Genomic DNA, 21,804 nt, shown 5'->3' on the forward strand with positions numbered 1-21,804 from the left:
TGTACTGGATTTATGTTGGATAAATCTGTGATATGCATATTTTCCTTTGAGAATGGCAGCTGCACAAGTAAACCATTGAGGAGAGTGGGGTTTGCTATAGAACTTACATGTGGAAACATGTGCTTCAATTGCCACTTTGAACCATTCAGTGGTTTCATTTGCACACTGTTCAGCAGCGATAGAAAAGATATTTGCCTGTGGAGCATCTCTGATGTGATCCCTGATGGCATCTCAGTCAGTCATATTGTAGTAGCTTGTTGTTTTGACTTGGGGTAGAATGTTTAGGGTGATGTCTATCAATTATCACAGCATGATCAGCATTCCTGAAAGGGTAATAAGCATTTGTTGCTCAATCCCCGGGAAATGTGGTCAGAAATACATCCAGAAGTGAGACTAGCTAGTCCTGACGATCTGGGAGATGGGTCGAGAACGTTACTGTCAAACCGGTACCCTCAAACCTGTCAGACAAGAGTGGCCCAGTCCAAAAATGTTAGCATACCTGGTAAATAAGCACCCTCAAGATGCTCAGTTTTAGAGAAAAGTAATGAGGTAGGTGTAGAGGACAGTGTTCATTGCCCTAATCAGAAAACAAGGTCAAGTACTGAGCATCTCTAGTGAGTCTCATGTGAATCTGTGATTGCACCCCTGCTCCTGGCTTATAGGCAAAGAAGGAGTATGGAAGCTGGGCAATAGACAGTCTACCTACTCCTTAAACAGTTTAGGTTTGCAAACTGATGATTTGATAGTCACCAGCTCCAGGGAGGTTGTTAACCAGGACTGAGAAGACCTCTCTCCCTTGTTTGATGCGAAGCAATATTGAGATTAGCATATAAAGAGGAGTTACAAACCTAATATAAAGTATCAAATATTATAGGATTAAAGTGTACTATCTGTTTTGTCTTTGATCATAGAAGTAGAAATCGTTCTTAACTGATGTAATTTTTGCTTTCAGTCTCAATCCACAATATCCCATTTTGGGGAGCTGGATTAAAAACTTTGTACATAACCCTTGTGATGAGGTAAATAAGTGAAGATATTAGAAAATTATGATTAACTACTTTACTAAAGAGAAGAACCAGATTTAATAAAACTTTCAAAGTAACAGAATTTCTACCTTCAACATTTTAAAAATAGTTTTTATTAATCTGGTAAGTTGTCAAAGTGGATTTTAAAAGCTAAATCTATTAAACAATTGAGTTTTTGTCTAATAAAATAATATATTTTTGAAACAAGTTGTCAGGTCATTAAGAAAAGCAATAGATTAGAAGTACATGAATTAGAAAATAATAACAACAGAATAAATTTCTATTTTTTTTTTTTTTTTATAGAGTAAACATTTAAGAGAATTTGATATGTGTATTAATTGTGTAAATGTTATGTGAAATGCCTTTAAAAAAATTTTTTTAATTTCAAAATATTTACAAAAAACATAAAGATATCCAAAGAAATATAAATCATAGTTTCAAAATATCTCCGGTCCTGGATATGACCTTAAACTATATCCGATGGTGAGGCCCCAGCTTGCGGGCTTTGGGGAATGTGGAGCCACCCTTTAAATACCATTGCTCCCAGGTCCACTCTGACCCGGAGTGGTAGTACCTGTTAGGGTCCCAACTATGGGTTAAATAGAAACCGACTTGAAAAAAAACAAATATATTCTATTAAAAAACATTTCTTCAAAATCACTGGATTTGGCATTAAATAACCTGAAAAGGGTTGATATGCAGTAAAACAAACACAACCAAACAAAAAATCAAAATATCTCCATTTATCTTGCAGCAATGAAGTTATAATATTAGTGTTGTTGATTTCAATTCTTTTTTTTTCTTTCTTTTTTTTTTTTTTTTTTTTTCTTTTTTTCTTTTTTTTTTTTTTTTTTTTTTTTTTTAGGTGAAACGTTACCAGTTGTTAATGTGACCCAGTTGGAGAAGGAGTCAATTCTTGTATGCTATGATAGTAAGTTTCCAGTTTCATTTTAAATGTCTCACACTTTTCGATGAATGGTTATTATTACAATAATAATAACACATTGTTTTTGGTAATTGAAAAGTGTCTCCTGAAAATAATTACAAGGGTTGTTTCAAAAGTAAAGCCTCCTTTTCTTTTTTTTCTTTTTTTTTTTTTTCTTTTTTTTTTTTAACTCAAAAAAGGTGAAGACCTACAAAGACAGGAGTGACATTTAAGTGACTAAGCCCTTTTATGCTCCAGAATTTATTTTTCTACATAGTCACCATCATTCTCAATGCACTTTTGCTTCTGCACGTCCATTACAATGGTAGCTTTTCTAGAGTCTCACACCATTAACATTCGCAACAGAAAAAATGAAATTTTCAGGGTATGCATGCATAACAATACAATTTGCAATCTCCATTGATCTATTCGGGCGGAATTAATAAATAATAGGCATTACTTTTGGAATACTCCTCATGTATATCATTTTTAATAAAAGTAATAGCTTTCCAAAATCAGTATTAGCTGCAAGAAACTTAAAAACATCTTTTTCAAAAAGGTGTAATTTTTTCCATGTTTTAATACAAGTCATTAATGTTTAAATTTTATATTTTCATGTTTCATAATAATTTTGTTTTGTTCAAGATTGACTTTCAGTTATATTTCAAATATAATCAAATCTTTACTGATAAAAATAACCTGATAATGATTACATTTCATTTTTAAAAATATTAAAATCTCTTTTTGTTTTCGTTTAAACAAATCATCCTTTTTATACAACTCTATTTTCGATGCTCTTACTTTCTACTCACTTTTTAATTGTTGCTTCATTTTTTCTCAACATATTTTCGAATTATACAAGTTATTCTTTTTACTGTCTTCCTTGGTTTGCTGTATGCAATTCAGTCTTTGATTATTTTTTGTAATCGCTTGATTTTGAAGGGATTAGTATGTTTTCATTTTTTTAACATTCTTCAGCTTACATGTTTTCTGATTAAAAATGTTGGTTAATAAATTCCAAACTTTAAAAGTATTTATCCAATTCAAACCAAATAGATTTGAAGATTTTTTTTTTCTTTTTTAGAATGTATGCTCTCAATTTTTTAATAGTCCTGTTCAAATTTACTGGTAAATATAATTCTCCAATAAAATCAATTTTATTTCCAGACACTGTGCGTGCTGACTTTAGATTTTTTTTCAAATCTGGTTAAGTTTTCACCATGTATGCAAATTTATAATTGATAGATCAGATCCAGATGGTTTTGTTAAATATCTTGACAATTACGTATTGGCATAAACTCTCATAAGACTTTTCACTAGATTTTGTCTGTCTGACTCTATTTTTTAATTTTTTTTCTACATGCAACATTTTCTGACCAAGTTTGGAAAAATTTTGACAATTTTTTTTTAAATTGGCAGAACTTTTCCCAATGCAGTTCACTACATCAGTAATATGGTTTATGCAAAAATGAAACATCTGCCAATAATTCTGCTAGCTTGAAATTGTCACAGTTAACAACTAGTTGTTAACAACTAATGCGAACATTAAATAATCTTTGTTGTTCTGCATAGCCAAGTTGAAGCAATGCTATCTCTTATGAAAAAGAGATGTAATTGGACTGAAAAGTTCTGAAAATAACGGTTTCCTTGAACTGCAGATATGTAATTTTTAAGTAGAATGTAGTCTACAAATCTACTGTGTTCCATAGTTCTAAGTTTTTGTACAAGCAGGCAGACCTTTTCGCATCAAACCAATCTATGGAATCAATATTGAAAAGATCTTCATACCATCTAAAGAATGCATCAAATGTCTGGTCTTGGTTAAGGACATAATTAAACATCTCAATAGTGTTCCAAATTGTATTTTGCGAAAACGCTGTATCGCTTTATGTGTTAGATTTATTGGTTAAGCTTTTGAGAAGTAATTTCTGATTGTTTTGTATATGTTCTTCCATCGAGAATTGTTTCTGCTGAATTTTTTTTCAGTTTTCTGCTGAATATTTTTTCAGTTTTCTGCTAAATTTTTTTCAGTTTTCTGCTGGTGTCGTATTTGTTGTTTCTGAAGTTTTTGTTGCTGTTTGAACATAGTTAAAATTACATCTTTAAAGTTCTCCATCTTTTAAGTGAAAACTCTTGCATATAGGCTTCAGGCACTTTTGGGGGGGGGGAGTCCAACAAAAACGACTTTTTTTTTTGCATTAGTTGCAAAATAAAACTTGATCTTTCTGTAATCCAATAGTTGTGCAATTATTGGTACAATTTTTCTTTTCCTTTTTTTTCCATTAGTTGAAACTTTCATTAGTGGTCCTTTTTCCAATTTCAGTTATTGTTTTTCCTTTTTATGAAACAAACGTTTGATGCCCAAAAACATTGTAGACACTGGAGCATTTTGAATTCAGCTTTCTTGTAGATTCATGAATCCATGTTCACTGTTGTTGAATTGCACAATTGTTGTGGATATTCTTTTTGATAGTACGAATTCCTCATCGTCAAGTTGTTGTAGCCCTAGAAGGGTCACTAAGGAAAACATGGACACATAGATGGGTTTAGAAAAGGTAAAATATATTGAAACAAAAACAGCATATACAAGAGCAACCATTGTAGTAACTTCCGTCAAGGTGGCAGTCTACAAAAATACACTGATCACACCGAGAGTCATACCTAACCATCTGTTTATATAGTTCGAAAGAGTTCATATCTTGTGCATGGGGAAGTCCCCCCAACTAAGATGAAAATAGTAATCCAAATAATGTTTTGGCTAATGTATCTTCTAATTTTCTTAAGTTGTAACTTTTCAAACATAAGAACTCCATGTGATACTTTTAAACCTGTACAAAATTTTGAACTGAACCCTATCTTTTATGTGTGGGAATTGTTGACCATAATGAATAGAATGAGAACAATCCCATGTGGATAACATAAAGAGTTCGTTTAAAACTCCATATTCGTTACGAGGTTCAACATAACAAATCACAAGTTTGACTAAAAAGTTTCTAAGTGCACCTGAGAAGGTTAGCGGTTTCATTGGCAAAAACATTGTGAAAATAGTAGTTCAAATAATCCAAATAATTAATCATCATATCTGAAAAATTCTGAAACAAAATAATCTTCTGTTTAATTGAATGTGAAACTATTTCTTGACATCAATTTTCTATGGATTTTGTTTGCAGCAATATCTCTTAAAACAAAATTCTCTGCATTCAAATAACTTATGTTTTTCAAACTTGTGCTTTTTAGATTCAGTGTCAACTTTTAATTGCCTTAATTGTTTTATCAATTTAAGAAAGATCAAATGATTGACCCCTTTCCTTTTCTATTCAGAATATGTCAAGGTTGTGAACATGGCTGGCAAGTTAAAAGCCAGTCGACGGCGAGCAGCAGAACTTCATTTTGATTTCCCTGTTGAATCTCTGGGTAAGCATCCCATGGTGTCGATACAATTCCACTCACATCACTATTTTTGTCTATGTTCTGCTTTCTCCTTTTCTCCTCCTTCAATAACATATTCAATAACTCGAGATTCATCTCATCTTTTGTACTATATGCTAGGAGGATACAATAGTTACATTATCTCATTTGAACATTGTTGCTAATGAGCCCATGTTGTTAAGATCCTCAAATGTTGTGGCCTGTTGCTGCCCGAATGGGTAATACTGTCGTACAGTTGAGCATTGTATGGCATAAATTTTCTCAAGAAGTCTTGGCTTATTAGAAACATTGGCACTGAAATACGAATGCTTTGTAAAGAAAACCATCAAAACATTTTATACAAAAATATAGTTTTTTATTTTTTTTATTCCGAAAAACATAATTTAAACAGGTGAGCGGTTTTGGCACACAACTGCTTTGTATGAGAAAACCTTACTGATTGTGTTGTGTGTGTGTGTCTGTCTCCCCCTCATATTGACAAAAAGGGGATAGAGAGAGAATATAAAATTTTCACAAGAGAAAAAAAAGGAACAGAATGCATTATCGGACGAAAGAGGACAGCAATCAAATTGTTGTTATTCCTAGTTCACTAGCAGTTCCAGCTTTTAAGATTTTATCCAGCACCAATCGATCATTGGTTTGTATAAACTTGGCTGTTATCTTGAAGAAGGTACAAGATTGATTATCATCCTGTTGTTGATGCAATAACATATGTATTTCAATTTACTTGTCTATCCCCGGGGGGCAAGTTATGCATAAGGTCGGCTTTTAATGCATGGAAATCCAGCTCCAAACAAAGGAGTAACATCATTGTTACATATCTGGAGGGAAGCACAATATTGTGCACACCAAATTCGAAAAAATCAACATAAAAAGTCCATCAGCAGAAATAGTAAACTAGCATGAAATTGGTTGGAACAAAAAATTAGCGACACAAGAATTGTACGCTTATAAGAAGAAAAATTAATTATTGTTTACCTTTAAATTTTATCAAAACAACGCAAAAATAAATAAGATATTGAAAATAGAATAGAATGGAATTTCATAAGAAGATCCAGAGCATCCCCAGCTTGACTTGATGTTTAATATTGTTGAGCAGTTTCTTGGCTTTCATAATGTAGTTCTCTTGAGCCTTGAAACTCTTGTTGCACGAGAAGACCTCATTCATCATTTTCTTTATGGTTGACACTCCGACATCTCTTTCACTAAGCCTAGATCTTACCGTTATTTTTTGTGGTTTATTGGATTTCATTGCATGCACATAGTCATCTGCCTCTTCTGGTAGATACTGTTTCCATATCTTCACCACAATATTCCAGCTCACATCTCAGCTGAAGGCTAAAGGTATTTGAGGAGAGAAATCAAAATTTTTGTAATCTGACACGAATCATCGTGATGCAAGTCAGTGTCTGCCAATATGTTCATGCTTTTTAATCATCCATCATCACTAGCTGTCAAACCAATATTACACAAAAACACCTATTGAGCTTTATTTGCTATTAAATATTTCAAATTACAATTATTACTTTTGATGATTATATTTTAAACTAGTTCTAGTTATCTAGCATGTCTAGTTCAAAATATAGTCATGTTTATAGATTTTTTTTAATGATTTTTTTAAATTTGTCTCAGGTTTTGATTTTTATTTGAATAAATATTTTATCCAAATTACATATGGACAAGAAACACAGACACATGTGAAGATATTTTTATTAATACAAAGATGTTTTTTCTTTCAGTTTGTTTACAAGACAGTGTCCTAGCATTTCACAAGCATGGCATGCAAGGGAGAAGCTTCAAAGCTAACGAGGTAAACACTTTTATTGGTGTTCTTCTACTTCCTACCTATGATACGCATTTTTTGGAGAAGAATGTCAAAATCTTGAAGTATTTTATTTGGTAATTTTTATTTTGCAAAAAAATTGACATCACTTTTTTTTTTTTTTTTTACAAAGTAGTCGCCACTTATCAAGGCCTGGAAGCCACTCGGGGATAAGGGTTATTGTGTGTACAGTATGTTAGTGTTGGAGATTTGATAAAGTGTCTTACTTAAGGAGGCAGTTCATCAAGAATTTGTTCACATTGGACTTGAACACATCCAAGTTGTAGTCAGGTAGGAAACAGGCAACCGGAACAGAGTTCTACAGGCGTGCACTTCTAAGAAAGAAGCTTTGTTCATGGAATTTACGTTTTTATTTTGGCACAGATAAGGAGTGGGAAAAATTTTTGACAGTAGTTTCAGCTAGGCGGGTGTTTATCTTGAAAGATTGGCGAGGGGGGGCCAGAGATTGGAGTTCAGACGAGCACCTGCCATGGTAGTAACGATAAAACAAAGACAGGCTCGCAATGTCTCTCCTTTGGGAGAGAGGTTGCAGGGGAGAGAAAAGGGCATCACCCACTAGGCCACAAAGCCTATTTTGTACTCTGTCAAGGCAGGATAGGCTGTTGCCCAGATGTGGCAGCAGTACTCCATCCTTGGATGTACTTGGCTTTTATACAGATAGAGAATTGCATCAGAGGTGAGATATCTTCTGGAGTGGTAGAAGGATCCTACCATTTTCCAGCGATCTTGGCAACTGACTTGATGTACATGTTCCATTTCAGGTCAGGGGTAAAGGTCAAGTCCAGAAGCTTATCAAAACATGGAGCTTCCCCGAGACGAGAGCCACCCATATCAATTGATGCCAGATAGGGATCAGAGCGTTGATGATGTAAAGATAGGAGTTTGGATCACTTCAATATCATATTGTTTCGATTTTGTTTTACTAAATTGTTATTTCTTAAATAAGATTTTGATTTAATTATTACAGTTTAATTAATCAATTATTGTGACAACAGTCATGGAAACAAGTGTCCTCCACCACAGTTTCATCTCTTTCTAATGCCACTCCGGTCGCTAGCTTGCTGGTATCAACCCATACGGTCAGTTCTCGGCTGTCCACGCACCAGTTCCTACAAGTTGAATCATTCTGCTTTACTGCGTCTACAGTCTCGCACATCATGTGCTGGAGTAAGGAGTCTGTCACTTTATCGTTTCAGCCATTTGATTGAACAGGTTCTTCTCTTTATTACTCCACATGCCATACACAGCCCTACAAGCTTTCCACACAAGGAAAAATACAGTCCATTGTGTATTTCTACACAAGGAAAAATACAGTCCATTGTGTATTTCTACACAAGGAAAAATACAGTCGATTGTGTATTTCTACACAAGGAAAAATACAGTCCAATGTGTATTTCTACACAAGGAAAAAGACAGTCGATTGGGAATTTTTGGGATTGCGTTTACTTGTTTCCAGCGCAGAGCACTGTGTTCTCTTATGACTATCAGTCCCAGTACACATTTGCTGTCCCCAAGTTGTTCCAGGTCCTTGCATTCTTGTCTGAAGCGAGCTAAATGTTCTCAAACTCAAGATGTGGGCACAACGTCTTCATCAACAAAGATATCATTGATCTAAGCTGACGTCATGCGGTCGACAGCTTCCACCAGCGATAGCACCCTCTTAACGATAGCCTTCATACTGAGGCGAGCCACATTCAAGCCAAATCCTAAACATGTCAGACTATTTCTATCAACATCTACCACAGTGTCTTGTGGACTCGTACTTGGACATACGCTCTCAGGAGGTCAAGCAGTGATATGTTCGGCCCTTTTTGGCACCACTTGCGCATCATAGCAGTGCAAACATCTGCCTCCGCCATGAATGCATCTACATAATCGTTGAATTTGTGATAGTCAATCACTGGTTGCACTTTTGCCTTATTCCGCTGCATCACAGCCATTAATGAAATTAATCCTTTGGGAAGCCTGAGTCTGTCTTTTTGGTATAGCACAAGCAAAACCTTGTCCATCCATACCCGGAGTTCTTGATCATAATCTGATCGAAGTTCAGCAGCTACTCAATATTCTGGTACTCCATTACACAGTCCTTCAGGTGGGCAGTTATCTGCCCATTTCCATGCTCACTTCTGATGGTCAAACGTAACAGTAATGTCTGGTTCACTAATGAAGATAGCCGCACACGTGGAAACTTTCCTGACACCGATCCGAACTGCACCCATACGTCCAACAGTGATGTCTCCCAATGCTTTTATCGCATAGATCCCTAACAACAGATCAAATCCCAGTGATTTACCACGCACCATCAGAGCATCGATCCTAACATAGTCCTTGTTGTTTGTTGAAATAGTGACTAATCCTCTTCCGCAGCACGTGTGCGGGATGAGCCTCCAATAGTCAGGATGTCCACTTTTGCTTTCTTCCAGGATCAACGTGGATTCGCATCTATTATTGCTGCATATTTAGTCATATACTCATCAGTAAAAAACTTATAAAAACCATTTTGGACAACATTTTCAAAATTTACACAATTTGTATAAAAAATTTAATTATAAAAAACTTTATTCATGAGAAAGATTTTTTTAGTACCAGATGGGTAACCATTTAGGAATTCTAGGTGCTGTATGTGCTCTCCGCTTGTCTCGGCATTGTTTTACAGTCATCATCAACCTCCACTTACCACTGGTATTTAACAAAAGCAGACTCCGGAGAGGTGTGCTTGAAGATAGCACAACTCTTCCCACAAAAATTCCATGTGCAGCCACCCTTACAGTGGGTATCTACACTGTGTGTCAAATTATTAACGAGATATTTTTTTTACCAGTTTCAGAAACTTACCTGTAGTTTCGTATCAAAAGCTTCGGAAATGTTGGCAATGCTGAGCTGTGCATACTGTGAAATTTTTGTACTGTTCCGCACAATGTAAACAACTTGCCATCGTAATTGCTGAATCCATGGTATGTGAGGTGTGTCAAATTATTGACAAGACAGTTTGTTTTGTCAATAAAATGGGTCGTAAAGGTGGTTTGAGTAGTTCTGAAAAGAGTACTATTACAGAACAGCTAGCAAAAGGTAAAACTACCCTTGAAATATTGAAAATGATAAGAAAGTACCATCAAACTGCAAAGAACTTTGTCAAGGACCCTACAAAGGTACGTAAGAGAGCTGATAAAGGTAAATCTAGAGTTTTTTCATGCCGTTCTCTACTCCAAATTAAACGTGAAGTTGTTAAGAACCCTGGGCAGACAAGTCAAGAAGTCTTTGATCAAGCTGGATTGAAGAATGTTTCAAAAAGTATTCAATGTCACCTTCTGAAAGAAGTGGCAGAGTCTTTTAAGCCTGTGACAAAGCTTCCATTAAAGCAACATCACATACAAAACTGATTAAAATGGGCAGAGGACAACATGAAAACAGATTTTTCCAAAGTTTTGTTTACGGATGAAGTGCGTGTCACTCTTGATGGCCCAGATGGCTGGAGCAAGCGATGAGTCCTAGATGGACGACATCGTCATCAGCGTTTAAGGCGCCAACAAGGTGGTGATGGGATGATTTGGGCTGGGATTATCGGAGTTCGCCCATAGAGAGTTCCAGAAGGCGTAAAAATGATGTCAAATGCTTACATAGCTTTTCTGAAGAAATACTTTGAACCATAACTGAAGAAGCAAAGTTTGACCTTTAGAAGAACCATTATTTTTATGCAGGATAATGTTCCCTCGCATGCAGCAAACAATGCAAAGAGTATTTGTAACAACTGAGGTTCTCTGGCAGTCGATCATGAAGTAAGATGGCGGAAAGATTTAGAAAACAACTCGGAGGATTACTCATTATATTATACCTTTTCGTGATCACAACGAAAGCTCAACATTCTTTTGGTTATAATGAGTGTAGAGAACAGCATAGATGAATAGCACACCTTTCCTTAGTCGATGAGGTATGGGCGAAGAGACTGACAAGGGTTGATTACGCACAGCACTGACGATCTTGATGAAGTCTGAGTGTGGCCTCCAAGTTCCATACAAGTTTAGTTCCACTAAAGAATGCTGTTCGCTCTACACTCTGAAAAAGAAGAAGAGGGTTGGTGAGCTTATGTCCTAGGTGATGAGAGGAAACATTTACATTAGTTAGAGTAGCTGAATAGAATTGTAAGCACTTTCTCAAAGTTTCATAGATTTTTATTTACTTGTTTCTTTTAATATTTAAAAAAATGTAAACTCATTAATAATTTGATACGCAGTGTATAGTCTGTCAAGACTGAAAGAAGCTACTATATATATATATATATATATATATATATATATATGTATATATATATAGTAGCTTCTTTCAGTCAAGACTGAAAGAAGCTACTATATATATATATATGTATATATATATAGTAGCTTCTTTCAGTCTATATATGTATATATATATATAGTAGCTTCTTTCAGTCTATATATGCATATATATATATATATAGTAGCTTCTTTCAGTCTATATATGTATATATATATATAGTAGCTTCTTTCAGTCTATATATATATATATATATATATATATATATATATATATATATATATATATAGTAGCTTCTTTCAGTCTATATATGTATATATATGTATAGTAGCTTCTTTCAGTCTATATATGTATGTATATATATATATAGTAGCTTCTTTCAGTCTTGACACTCACTATATATATATATATATATATATATATATATGTGTGTGTGTGTGTGTATATGTTGAGGTTCATCGCAGTTACATTGGCGTTAAAAGCTAAAATGCATACAAAAAAAATCCATCGTTCCATTCTTCCTCTGACACATGAATTGTACAAAAATAAAATCCATCATTCTTTTTGTTCCCCACTTACACGCGAATTGACTGTACAAAAAAAAAAAAAAATCTGTCATTCTTTTTTCCCCACTGACACGTGAATTAATCGTATGTATAAAATAACTCAGAGTGAGAAAAAAAATCTTATCAATGAAAGAAATACCGGCTTTTTATTTTCTGGTCATAAACGACAGCATAAAGAGTGGACATATATTTTTTACCTCTTGAAAATGGATCTTGCATCCAAAAGTATTTGAGAAATTTACCATCTGCAGTCAGGTAAGATAAATGAATATTTATTTAAACTATTGAATTTTATTTATTTATTCATCTATTTACAATGACTGAATAATTCCTGCATTGACAAGCCTTCAAACACCTTTTATCCAATAAACTATGCTTCAAGCAAACTACGATTTATAACGTATTTAAAGCGAACTACGATTTATAACATATTTATATCCATTCCGAGAACATCTTGTGTATAATTGTTTCAGATACAAAGTGGACCTTTATTGATACCAAGTCTCTTCATCAGAACAGAGCAAAATATACACTATAATTTACACTAACTAATAGTAATTATAATAATGATAAAATGAAGTCGAAATACTAATGATTGTGGGACATTATGATAAAACTATAAAATGAAAGAAATAGACTATGTAGGTTAGAACTAAACATAGGTAAAATATAAGACATAAAAAATATATAAAAGTTTATAATTTACAAAATATATAGTTAATATTGTTCCAGAAGTTTGTAAACACTTGCAAAATATTAAATTGTTATGCAATTTTAAATTGTTTTTTGCATTTCGATTCTGGCGACATGAGTCTTGAAGAAGTCTCGTTCGAGGCCGCGAAAATTGGATGATGGAGACTTGCAAACCGTGTTGGACATTCTGTTTTCATTGAGCATTCGAGAAATGGCTGATAAGCCTGGAGTTGACAAATTCACAATTCACCACCACTTGAAGCAACTTGATTTTTTTCACAAAAGGCTGAGCCAAGATTTATACAAACTCACTAAAGTACAAGCCAACAGACGAGTTGAAATTTGGCGTCAATGGCTCAGCAATCAATTAGATAAGCATTTTTGGAAGCGCATTTGACATCGGACAAGAAATGGGTCTATCTGGTCCAGCACACTTGTAAGAAGCGATGGGTTCAGAATGGCAATATACACCGTTGGTTTCAAAACAAGATTGATTTGAATAAAATATGTATCAAGTGCGCTTGAAAACCAAATCACAATGTAATATTAGGAAAATAAACAAATATTTTACTTGTTTGAAATTTATCACATAAATATATTTCAGAGCAAGACTCCATCCTCAGTGTGTGTTTTTCTTCCTTTTTTTCCCCCCTTTTCTCCTTCCTTGCCATTACACCCTTGAAGATTGATTTGTTAAGAAAGTACTGTTGTGTTTAGTGGAATTTTGAAGGAATCGTGCATTGTGAATGGTTTTGAAATCAGTGCCAAACTTTACTGTAAGCAACTGGAGCTAGTCTACAAAAAGTTGAAGCAAATGTACAACAAAGTGTGCTTTGATGCAATGCCAACATCCAGACTGTGCTCCATATGGCCTTTTCCACTAAATGCAACACTTGCTGAAGAACTGCCAATTCAACTCGTTTGATGAAGTCAAAGAAAGCATGTCAAGAATTCTTGGATTCGAAGCTGGCTAAATGGTACTTTGACTAAATGCAAAAGCTTGCATATCGATTGCAGAAAGTTTTGGAAAATGATGATCTTTATTTTGAGAATTCATTTTTTTTTTTTTTTGTTATTACAAATCACAGAATTACATGTATATGTGTATATGAATACATATATACACAGCACTAGTCAGAAGAACTTATGTTGCTCAGAATTAAATGTGAAACTATGTCCTTTTACTGACACCTCATAATATCATTTTAGCTTTTTTGCCGCATATATGGAAGCGGTTACCCCCTTTGTAATTTTTTTTTTATTTTCGTCTTTTTTACATTTGTTTTGGCAGATTCACAATTCACCAACACTTGAAGCAACTTACCAGATTATCAAAAACAGAAAAAAAATTCAGTATTTCACATTTTTAAGGGGTGCGCTGTTTCTAATACAGCATTCTAGTAAATCGATCTCCAATTTTGGAAGCATCGACTTATTATGGCCAGATTTCATGAATTTAGCCCTTTTTAGCAGTTTGGCCTTGACAAAAAGGCTAAATTTGCAAAATTTGGCCAAAATAAGTTGCTGCTTCCAAAATGAGGGATCAATTTACTAGAACATTGTATTGTATTTAAAAATGTTAGATATGAAATTTTTGTGGGTTTTTTTTTTTTTTTTTTTTTGATAATTTGCTAGATACATGATCATTTGATAATAATAAACTGCTGAAAAAAAATGTAAAAAAGACAAAAGAAAACTCCATATGTATGCCGCTTTTTTTATTATTTCTTGTATATTTGGGGTAAAACCGAAGGATCTACTTGGCATAGAATTCCAGAGAGTGAATTACAGTGACATTAATTGAAATAAATTTGGGTATTAACTATAAAGTCTTTTACCCTAATCTCATGGCAAACCCAGCATTTCTCTGTAATCCATGAAGACCATTATGTATAGCTCTGTAATCTCTGTAATACATGAAGACCATTATGTATAGCTCTGGATCTCTTTTTTTTATTATTATTTCTATAATTTTTACATTATACAGAAATGTAATGTATAACTTTGTTATGGATTTCAAATGTAAACACAGATGATTAGTTGTTCTTTGATTCAAATGAAATATACTTATCCTATTCTTTGTATTTCAAGAATATCTATCTACAAAATCCTAGAAATTTGTGAATAGCAAACGAGCACTACAATTTTATTATAGTGTGTGTGTATGTATATATATATGTATATATATATATATATATATATATATATATATATATATATAAATATATATATATATAATTTATGTATTTTGTGTTTTTTTACATCAGGTAACCCAAGAAATTTGTGACAAAACCAGAACATTTAAATTACTCGGTTCTGACAGGTATGTTGATAATTTTTACTTTTCTAAAAGATAATTTCATTTAATAAAAATTTTTTCCAAATATTACATTTAGAATATATAATAAAAAAAATTATTTATTATATAAAAATAATCATAAGCACACTTTTATGCAGTGGTTAAAAAGAATTAAATTTTATTAGGTTGGTGCAAAAATAATGTTTTTTGACATTCAACTTCAAAAGATCCTAACTCCTTTCATAATAAACTTTATTAATCAAAGTAACCATTCGGTAGTGGTTCCTGGGCCAACCGCATCATTGATATCACAATCTCTCGGCAGCTTTTCAGCCTAGTTTGAACTGGTACAAGAAAATTGTGTTGATTTTAATTTTGTGCAAGCTGTCGAAAAGCCTGCAAAAAAAATGAATGAAGAGATTAAGAACGGTAACAAATAACACAATTTGATCGAGCAAAAAATGGGCTTCAAAATGATATATAACATGGCTATATATATATATATATATATATATATATATATATATATATATATATATATATATATATATCAATGAATTAATTTAGAAATCATATATGAGAAAACGATATTGTTTTTGCACCAACTGAATGTTTTTGTTTTTTTTCTCTGATATATTTTTTCCTTTTTTTTTTTTTCTTAATCATTGGATCGAGTGGACAGTAATTTACCAGATTATCCCCAACAAAACAAAAATTCAATCTTTCAAGATTTTTAGGGGATGCTCAATTTCATAAAAATATTGATCCTCTCATATTTCGAATATGAGAGGATCAATATAAAACCGTTCATTCAAAAAGACATAAGAAAAGATATATGTCTTAACATCTGGTTTTCAATATTCAATTAAGAGACATGATATTTTTTTTAAGTTAATTTCCCACAAATGTTCATACATTCTTTACAAGTTTTAAATAAGAAAATAATAGTTTTTCGTTAACTTCCAACAAATTTTGGAAAAAACAAAAAAAAAAACACTTTCCAAACATATTAATCATTAATTTAAGAGCAATAATTCATTTTGTTTTTGTTGAGTCTGGGAGATCGATTTACAAGAACGTTATATGTAAAACCGAGTACTTAAAAATCTTTGAATATTGAATTTTTTGCAATTTTTCTTTTTTTTTTTGTTTTCTTTTCTTTTCTTTTTTTTGATAATCTGGTAGATAATATAATCCATTGAAAAAATTGAAAAAAAATATGTAAAGAAAAAATATATATAAGAAGATGTTGGTTCTACAGTTGACATTGCAATCCGAGATTGGAGTCAAGATTTGAAAATCTGTTAGGAACAAACAAGTGTAGATGCTCATGGTGTGGTGAAAACCTTCCTTAAGGTGTTCAATCATGACACATGGCTAGAATGCAAAAGGGAACTTCTCTGTTTTGGAAATCATATATTATTTGTGACTGGTTTGGAAAACTTATTGTGGCTGCAGGAGTTGTTGGAAGTTAAGATGGAATGGAAACACATGAAATTATTTGTTGCAAATACGTTCAGGGACAAGTCTTATTCTGATCTGTGGCAAATCCTATTAAGACTGACTTTTGCAATAAAATTTATCTTGGGAGAATAATGCTCATTCTTCCACTCTGCTCTGCAGAGTGTGAGGGAGCCTTTTTTGTACAGAAAAGAATAAAGAGTGACGTACAGAGCAGCTTGTCAGACTTAACCTTGTTTTCTTCTGAAGGTCCAGATCTGGACGAATTCAACCCAGATAAATCAACTGATAAGTGTATGGCAAATGGTAGGAGAAGGATTGCTGGGAGTCCTGGTCAGTGTGACTGACTAGCTAACATTATGTCTGTGGATCGAAAGCAGTACTGTTTGAAAACAAAAAGATTTAGAGTAACAAGTTACTGATTCAACTTAGAATTCATAACAGGGTGAAATAGCTTTCCATCAGTTTTGGTGAGTAAACAAAAATGGGTACTTATACAGTTTAATGACGACATTAAAAAATGGAAATATTGAAAAAAAAATTTTTTGTACGTACCTATAATAGACTGAAGTTCTTCGAAAAAAAATTTCACTTCATTTGATCAAGTAGTTTTTTTTTTTACAGCGAAAAACAATTATTTATCACGACGACGTCAACATGCCCATTTTGGAAATGTACCTAGCAGAATACCTCCATTTTAGGCCAGATTTCGCAATCTAGCCTTTTTTTTTTTCGCCAGAATGAGATGCGCACATCACATCTGCAATTTTTTTCCGTTTTTATTTTTTATTTTTAAAGCAGAATACTATTGAATATGCCAAGAAATTGAAGAATGCAAAGAACTGAAGAATTTTTTACGCGATTATTTTCGAAACATGCGCAGTAGTGTTTACTGATGTATTGGAAAATTCAAAATGGTGCCCGACACTCTCTTTAACATGGTAAGTTTGGGAAAAGGTGTTATAAATAATAAACTACACAAAATACTATTTAAAAAACACCGAATATATGTCAACTTATGTCACGGTAATATATATTGAGCGAATTTCTAACAGTACTTTGTCTAGTTTATTATTTATAACGTCTTTCCTGAAGTTACTGTGTTAAAGAGAGACTCTGGCGCCATTTTGAATTTTCCAATACATCGGTAAACACTGTATGCTTTTCGAGCTGAATAAACATGTTACATTGAATAAAAACACTAAAAACATATCCATATACAGTAATACAAACCCTAAGTTTTTTTTTTTTAATTCGAAAATTTCGGTTGCATATTTCTAATTTTTCTATTATTTTATTCTTTTTATTTTATTCTGTTACAAATTAAAAAATGGCATCTGTCTTCAAAAAAAAAAAAAAAAAAAGAAAAAAATTCTCATTCTGGTGGAAAAAAAAGGGCTAGATTGGCCTAAAATGGAGGTATTCTGCTACGTAGGGCAGTTACCGGCCCTTGGGGAAAGTTACCTGCCCTTGGAGAATTCCTGGGCGCTGCAATAACATTTCCAAAATGACCACCTTGACGTAGCCGTGATAAATAATTGTTTTTCGCTGTAAAAAAAAAACTACTTGATCAAATGAAGTGAAATTTTTTTTCGAAGAACTTCAGTCTATAACAGGTACGTACAAAAAAATTTTTTTTCAATATTTCCATTTTTTAATGTCGTCATTAAACTGTATAAGTACCCAAAAATGTATATAATTGTCAACGGTCAACTAAAGGGAAATTTGTCGAGAGAGCCCAATATATATATATATATAGTAGGCAAAATATATTCACCATTTTGCATCTGGTGCTACCAGATCAGGCTGTCTATTGGCTTCCTGAGACGAAATGCACCTACATTGGTGTTCCTTTTTGTTTTTCTATTCTCTTTTGTAAAACTTAATTATGTTCTACAAAACCAAAAACAAAAACAACAGCCCCCTTCCCTCCCCGCCCTTTTTTTCTTCCCCTACTTCCCAACTGGCCCTGTCGGTGGGGCATTAGAATACACCGACTGCCCCCCCTGCAGAGAGTAAAAGTCTCAATGGGGTCACCTGTTGACTGTATGTGGCAACCTGTAATGCTCAAGGAAGGGATCCTGGTGTTTGAGCAGATCATGTTCGAGGTCCTATTAGGACATGAGGTGCAACACGCCACTTTGGCCCTTAATTGGGTTGACGGGCGGTTAGATGGGCCCGATCCAATCAATCAGTTGGTCATGACTAGCACTAAATCAGACAAACACAACAAGAAAATATGCTCATGCTCCCCACATTAGGCAAAAAACTGATTTAGTAAGCGGTGGCTGGAGGGTCAATCAACTTGCTGAAGAATGGATAAAACACATCTTTTCTAAAAATGAGGCCATTAAAAAGGACAAAAGAAACACGGGTGCTTGAGTCCATCAGCAGGAAGAGTATACTTCTCCTGTATCGTTATTGTGTTGGGGCGAATGGGCTTCCCCCCCCCCCAACACTTCCCAAATAGGGCTCCGAGGTGGGTGGGGAGCAGGAGAAATGAAAAATTCAAAATACTTAAATGGCAAATAGAAAGCCTCAAAAAAGAAACCATTGCAAAGTTTCAGACAAATCTAGTTCAAATTCAGAAACAGAATCACAAAACCAAAATCTCGTTCAAAATCTACTTTTTTTCATAATTATTGAAGCAACCGAAGGAGAACCGATAACAAAAGTGTCTCCCTTCAAAATAGAGAAAATTTTCTCAAGTATCAAACCAAAAATATTTTAAAAAAAACTAAATAACGGCACACTACTAGTGGAAGTAGAAAACCAAAAACATATCACAGAAATCTTTAAATGGAGACTTTTCAATAACCAAAAAGTAAAAATCTATCCCCACAAAACGTTGAATACTAGTAAAGGAGTAATCAGGAGTTCAGAACTATCACTGTGTTCCTTGGTAAAAAATCAAAATGTTATTGATGTAAAAAGGATTCAAATTGAAAAATATGGTGAAACCATCGATACAAACCCTCTCAGATGCTACAATTGTCAAAGGTACAGACACCATCGAGACCGGTGCACATGCTCTCCAGTATGCATGAGGTGTGGAGAAAACGAGACCCACACAGGTTGCCAAAAAGAGCCAAAATATATTAACTGCCAAAAAGGCCATAGTGCAAAATTCAAAAGAATATGATAAATGAAAGAAAGAAAAAGAAATTATTAAAATAAAATATACAAAAAATATAACCTTCCAAGAAGCTCATAACCTAGCCGGAAATATAAAATACTCAGAAATAACAAAAAAAAACATACAGCATACCACCAGACCAAATAACCAAACAACAAAAGCAGACTTATTAAACATCAAACGAGAAGACATTATAAAAATATTCAATGAAGTAAGGGAACAAATGGAAGAATTTAAAAAAACTATAAAACAAATCAACAACGAAAATAAAGATTACAAAACTGAACAAAACTCCCAAACCAAAAAAACAGAACCAACAAACCACAAAACCCAAACAAAGAAAAAGAAAAAACTCACCAAATCAAAAAACAGCCCTCATAAACAAACCAAACGAAACATCACCATCATCACCCAATAAAACGAAAACTAAAGGAAAAACAATCAACAAACCAAAAACAAAACAACAAAATCAAATGACAAAGCAAGGTCTAGATCCCAATCAACCTCAAGGGAAGGAAATAAAATAGGAACACTGGAGGAGATGGAGGTAGAAGATAAAACACCCCCAGACAAATAACAAAGCCGACAGAAACAACAAAACACACAGAAGAAGAATAACACAAAACTTAAAACCAATCCTGGGGAGAAAATAATCCAATGGAACTGTCGTGGTTTGAAAGCAAATATGAATGAACTACAACTATTAATAACACAGAAACAACCTACAATAATCTGTCTTCAAGAAACCTTTCTGAAATACGACAGCATCAACATCAATAACTTCCAATCCTTCAACTACACCCATAATTCCGGAGGCAGAGCCTCAGGGGGGGGGTGTCGATTCTGATCCGAAATGACACACTCAATAGTAAAGTAAATATCACTACAAATATCCAAGCAATTGCCATCAAGGCCACTGTGCACAAAACTATAACAGTATGCTCTACATATATCCCACCAAACGAAAATATAGACAAAGACGAATTGAAAAAACTAATCGATCAACTGCCCAAACCCTTCATCCTTTTAGGTGACTTTAATAGCCACAATATACTATGGGGGTGTAAGGACATTAACAAAAAAGGAGAACAATAGAAATCATTAACGAAAACAATATATGCTTACATAACAACAGTTCACCCACATACATCAGTCCAGCTAATGGAAATTACTCTGCGATTGATATAAGTATGTGTGCCCCCAAAATATATTTGGATTTCAGTTGGAGTGTGCATGATGACACCTGTGGCAGTGACCACTTCCCAATTCTAATCGAATGAACCCAGTAGTCAAAAACACCCACAAAACAAGGCCAACTGGCAAATATTCAAGGGAAAATGCAAAACTAGATTGAACCACATCAAAACTATCCATGACACAGTTGAATCTTTTACCAAAACACTGATAGAAATAGCAAATGAGTGCATCCCAAAAACCTCAACAACCAAAAAACACAACAGACCCTGGTTCAACACTAAATGTCAACAAGCTATCAAGTTATGGAAAGCTGCCCTAAAAAAATTCCAGAAACAAACTACTACTACAAATCTTATAGAATACAAGCAAACCACAGCTAAAGCCGGTAGAGTTATAAGAACAGAAAAAAAAAGAATGCTAGCAAAATTACACCAGCAAACTGAATTCCTCGACTGAACCAAGAGTAATATGGGAAATGATCAGAAAAATTGCAGGTAAACAACAATCCATACCAATCGAACACCTCTAGCACTAATAATCCACACCAATCGAATAACTCTAGCACAACTGATAAAAAAAATATAGCAGACTTACTAGCTAAAACTTTTTCACAAATATCTTCTAACCAAAACTACAGTACAAAATTTTCAACAGTCAAACAATGCAGAGAAAGATAAACTCAACTTCAAATCAAAAAACCTTGAAAACTATAATAAACTCCTTTCACTAACTGAACTAGAAGATTCAATTGGAAGATCCAATAACACTGCTGTGGGACCAGATGAAATTCACTATAAATTCCTGAGACAACTACCTACTGAAACACTAAAACTCCTATTAAACAACTTTAACAAAATATGGATAGAAGGCGAATTCCCAGATATATGGAGATTGACCACAATAATAGGAATCCGCAAACCAGGAAAAGAAAACTCAACTATGCAGAATGTAAAACTGGGCA

The 21,804-nt window shown here is 33.6% G+C and overlaps 1 protein-coding gene across 6 annotated transcripts in view; it reads left to right on the forward strand.

The window, feature by feature from the left end:
* The window catches only part of LOC145256384 (mitogen-activated protein kinase kinase kinase kinase 5-like), a 662,642-nt gene that overhangs the window by 614,802 nt on the left and 26,036 nt on the right, over positions 1-21,804 (forward strand). For all 6 annotated transcript variants that reach the window (XM_080115226.1, XM_080115224.1, XM_080115227.1 and 3 more), the window contains 4 exons: positions 1,891-1,956; positions 5,272-5,364; positions 7,119-7,189; positions 15,018-15,073. In XM_080115226.1, the coding sequence (XP_079971352.1) occupies positions 1,891-1,956; positions 5,272-5,364; positions 7,119-7,189; positions 15,018-15,073 (286 nt within the window). The remainder of the gene's footprint in view (positions 1-1,890; positions 1,957-5,271; positions 5,365-7,118; positions 7,190-15,017; positions 15,074-21,804) is intronic.

Source organism: Euprymna scolopes, chromosome 32 (genome assembly GCF_053919585.1).
Source record: "Euprymna scolopes isolate OS-2025 chromosome 32, ASM5391958v1, whole genome shotgun sequence".
NCBI lineage: Eukaryota > Metazoa > Mollusca > Cephalopoda > Sepiida > Sepiolidae > Euprymna > Euprymna scolopes.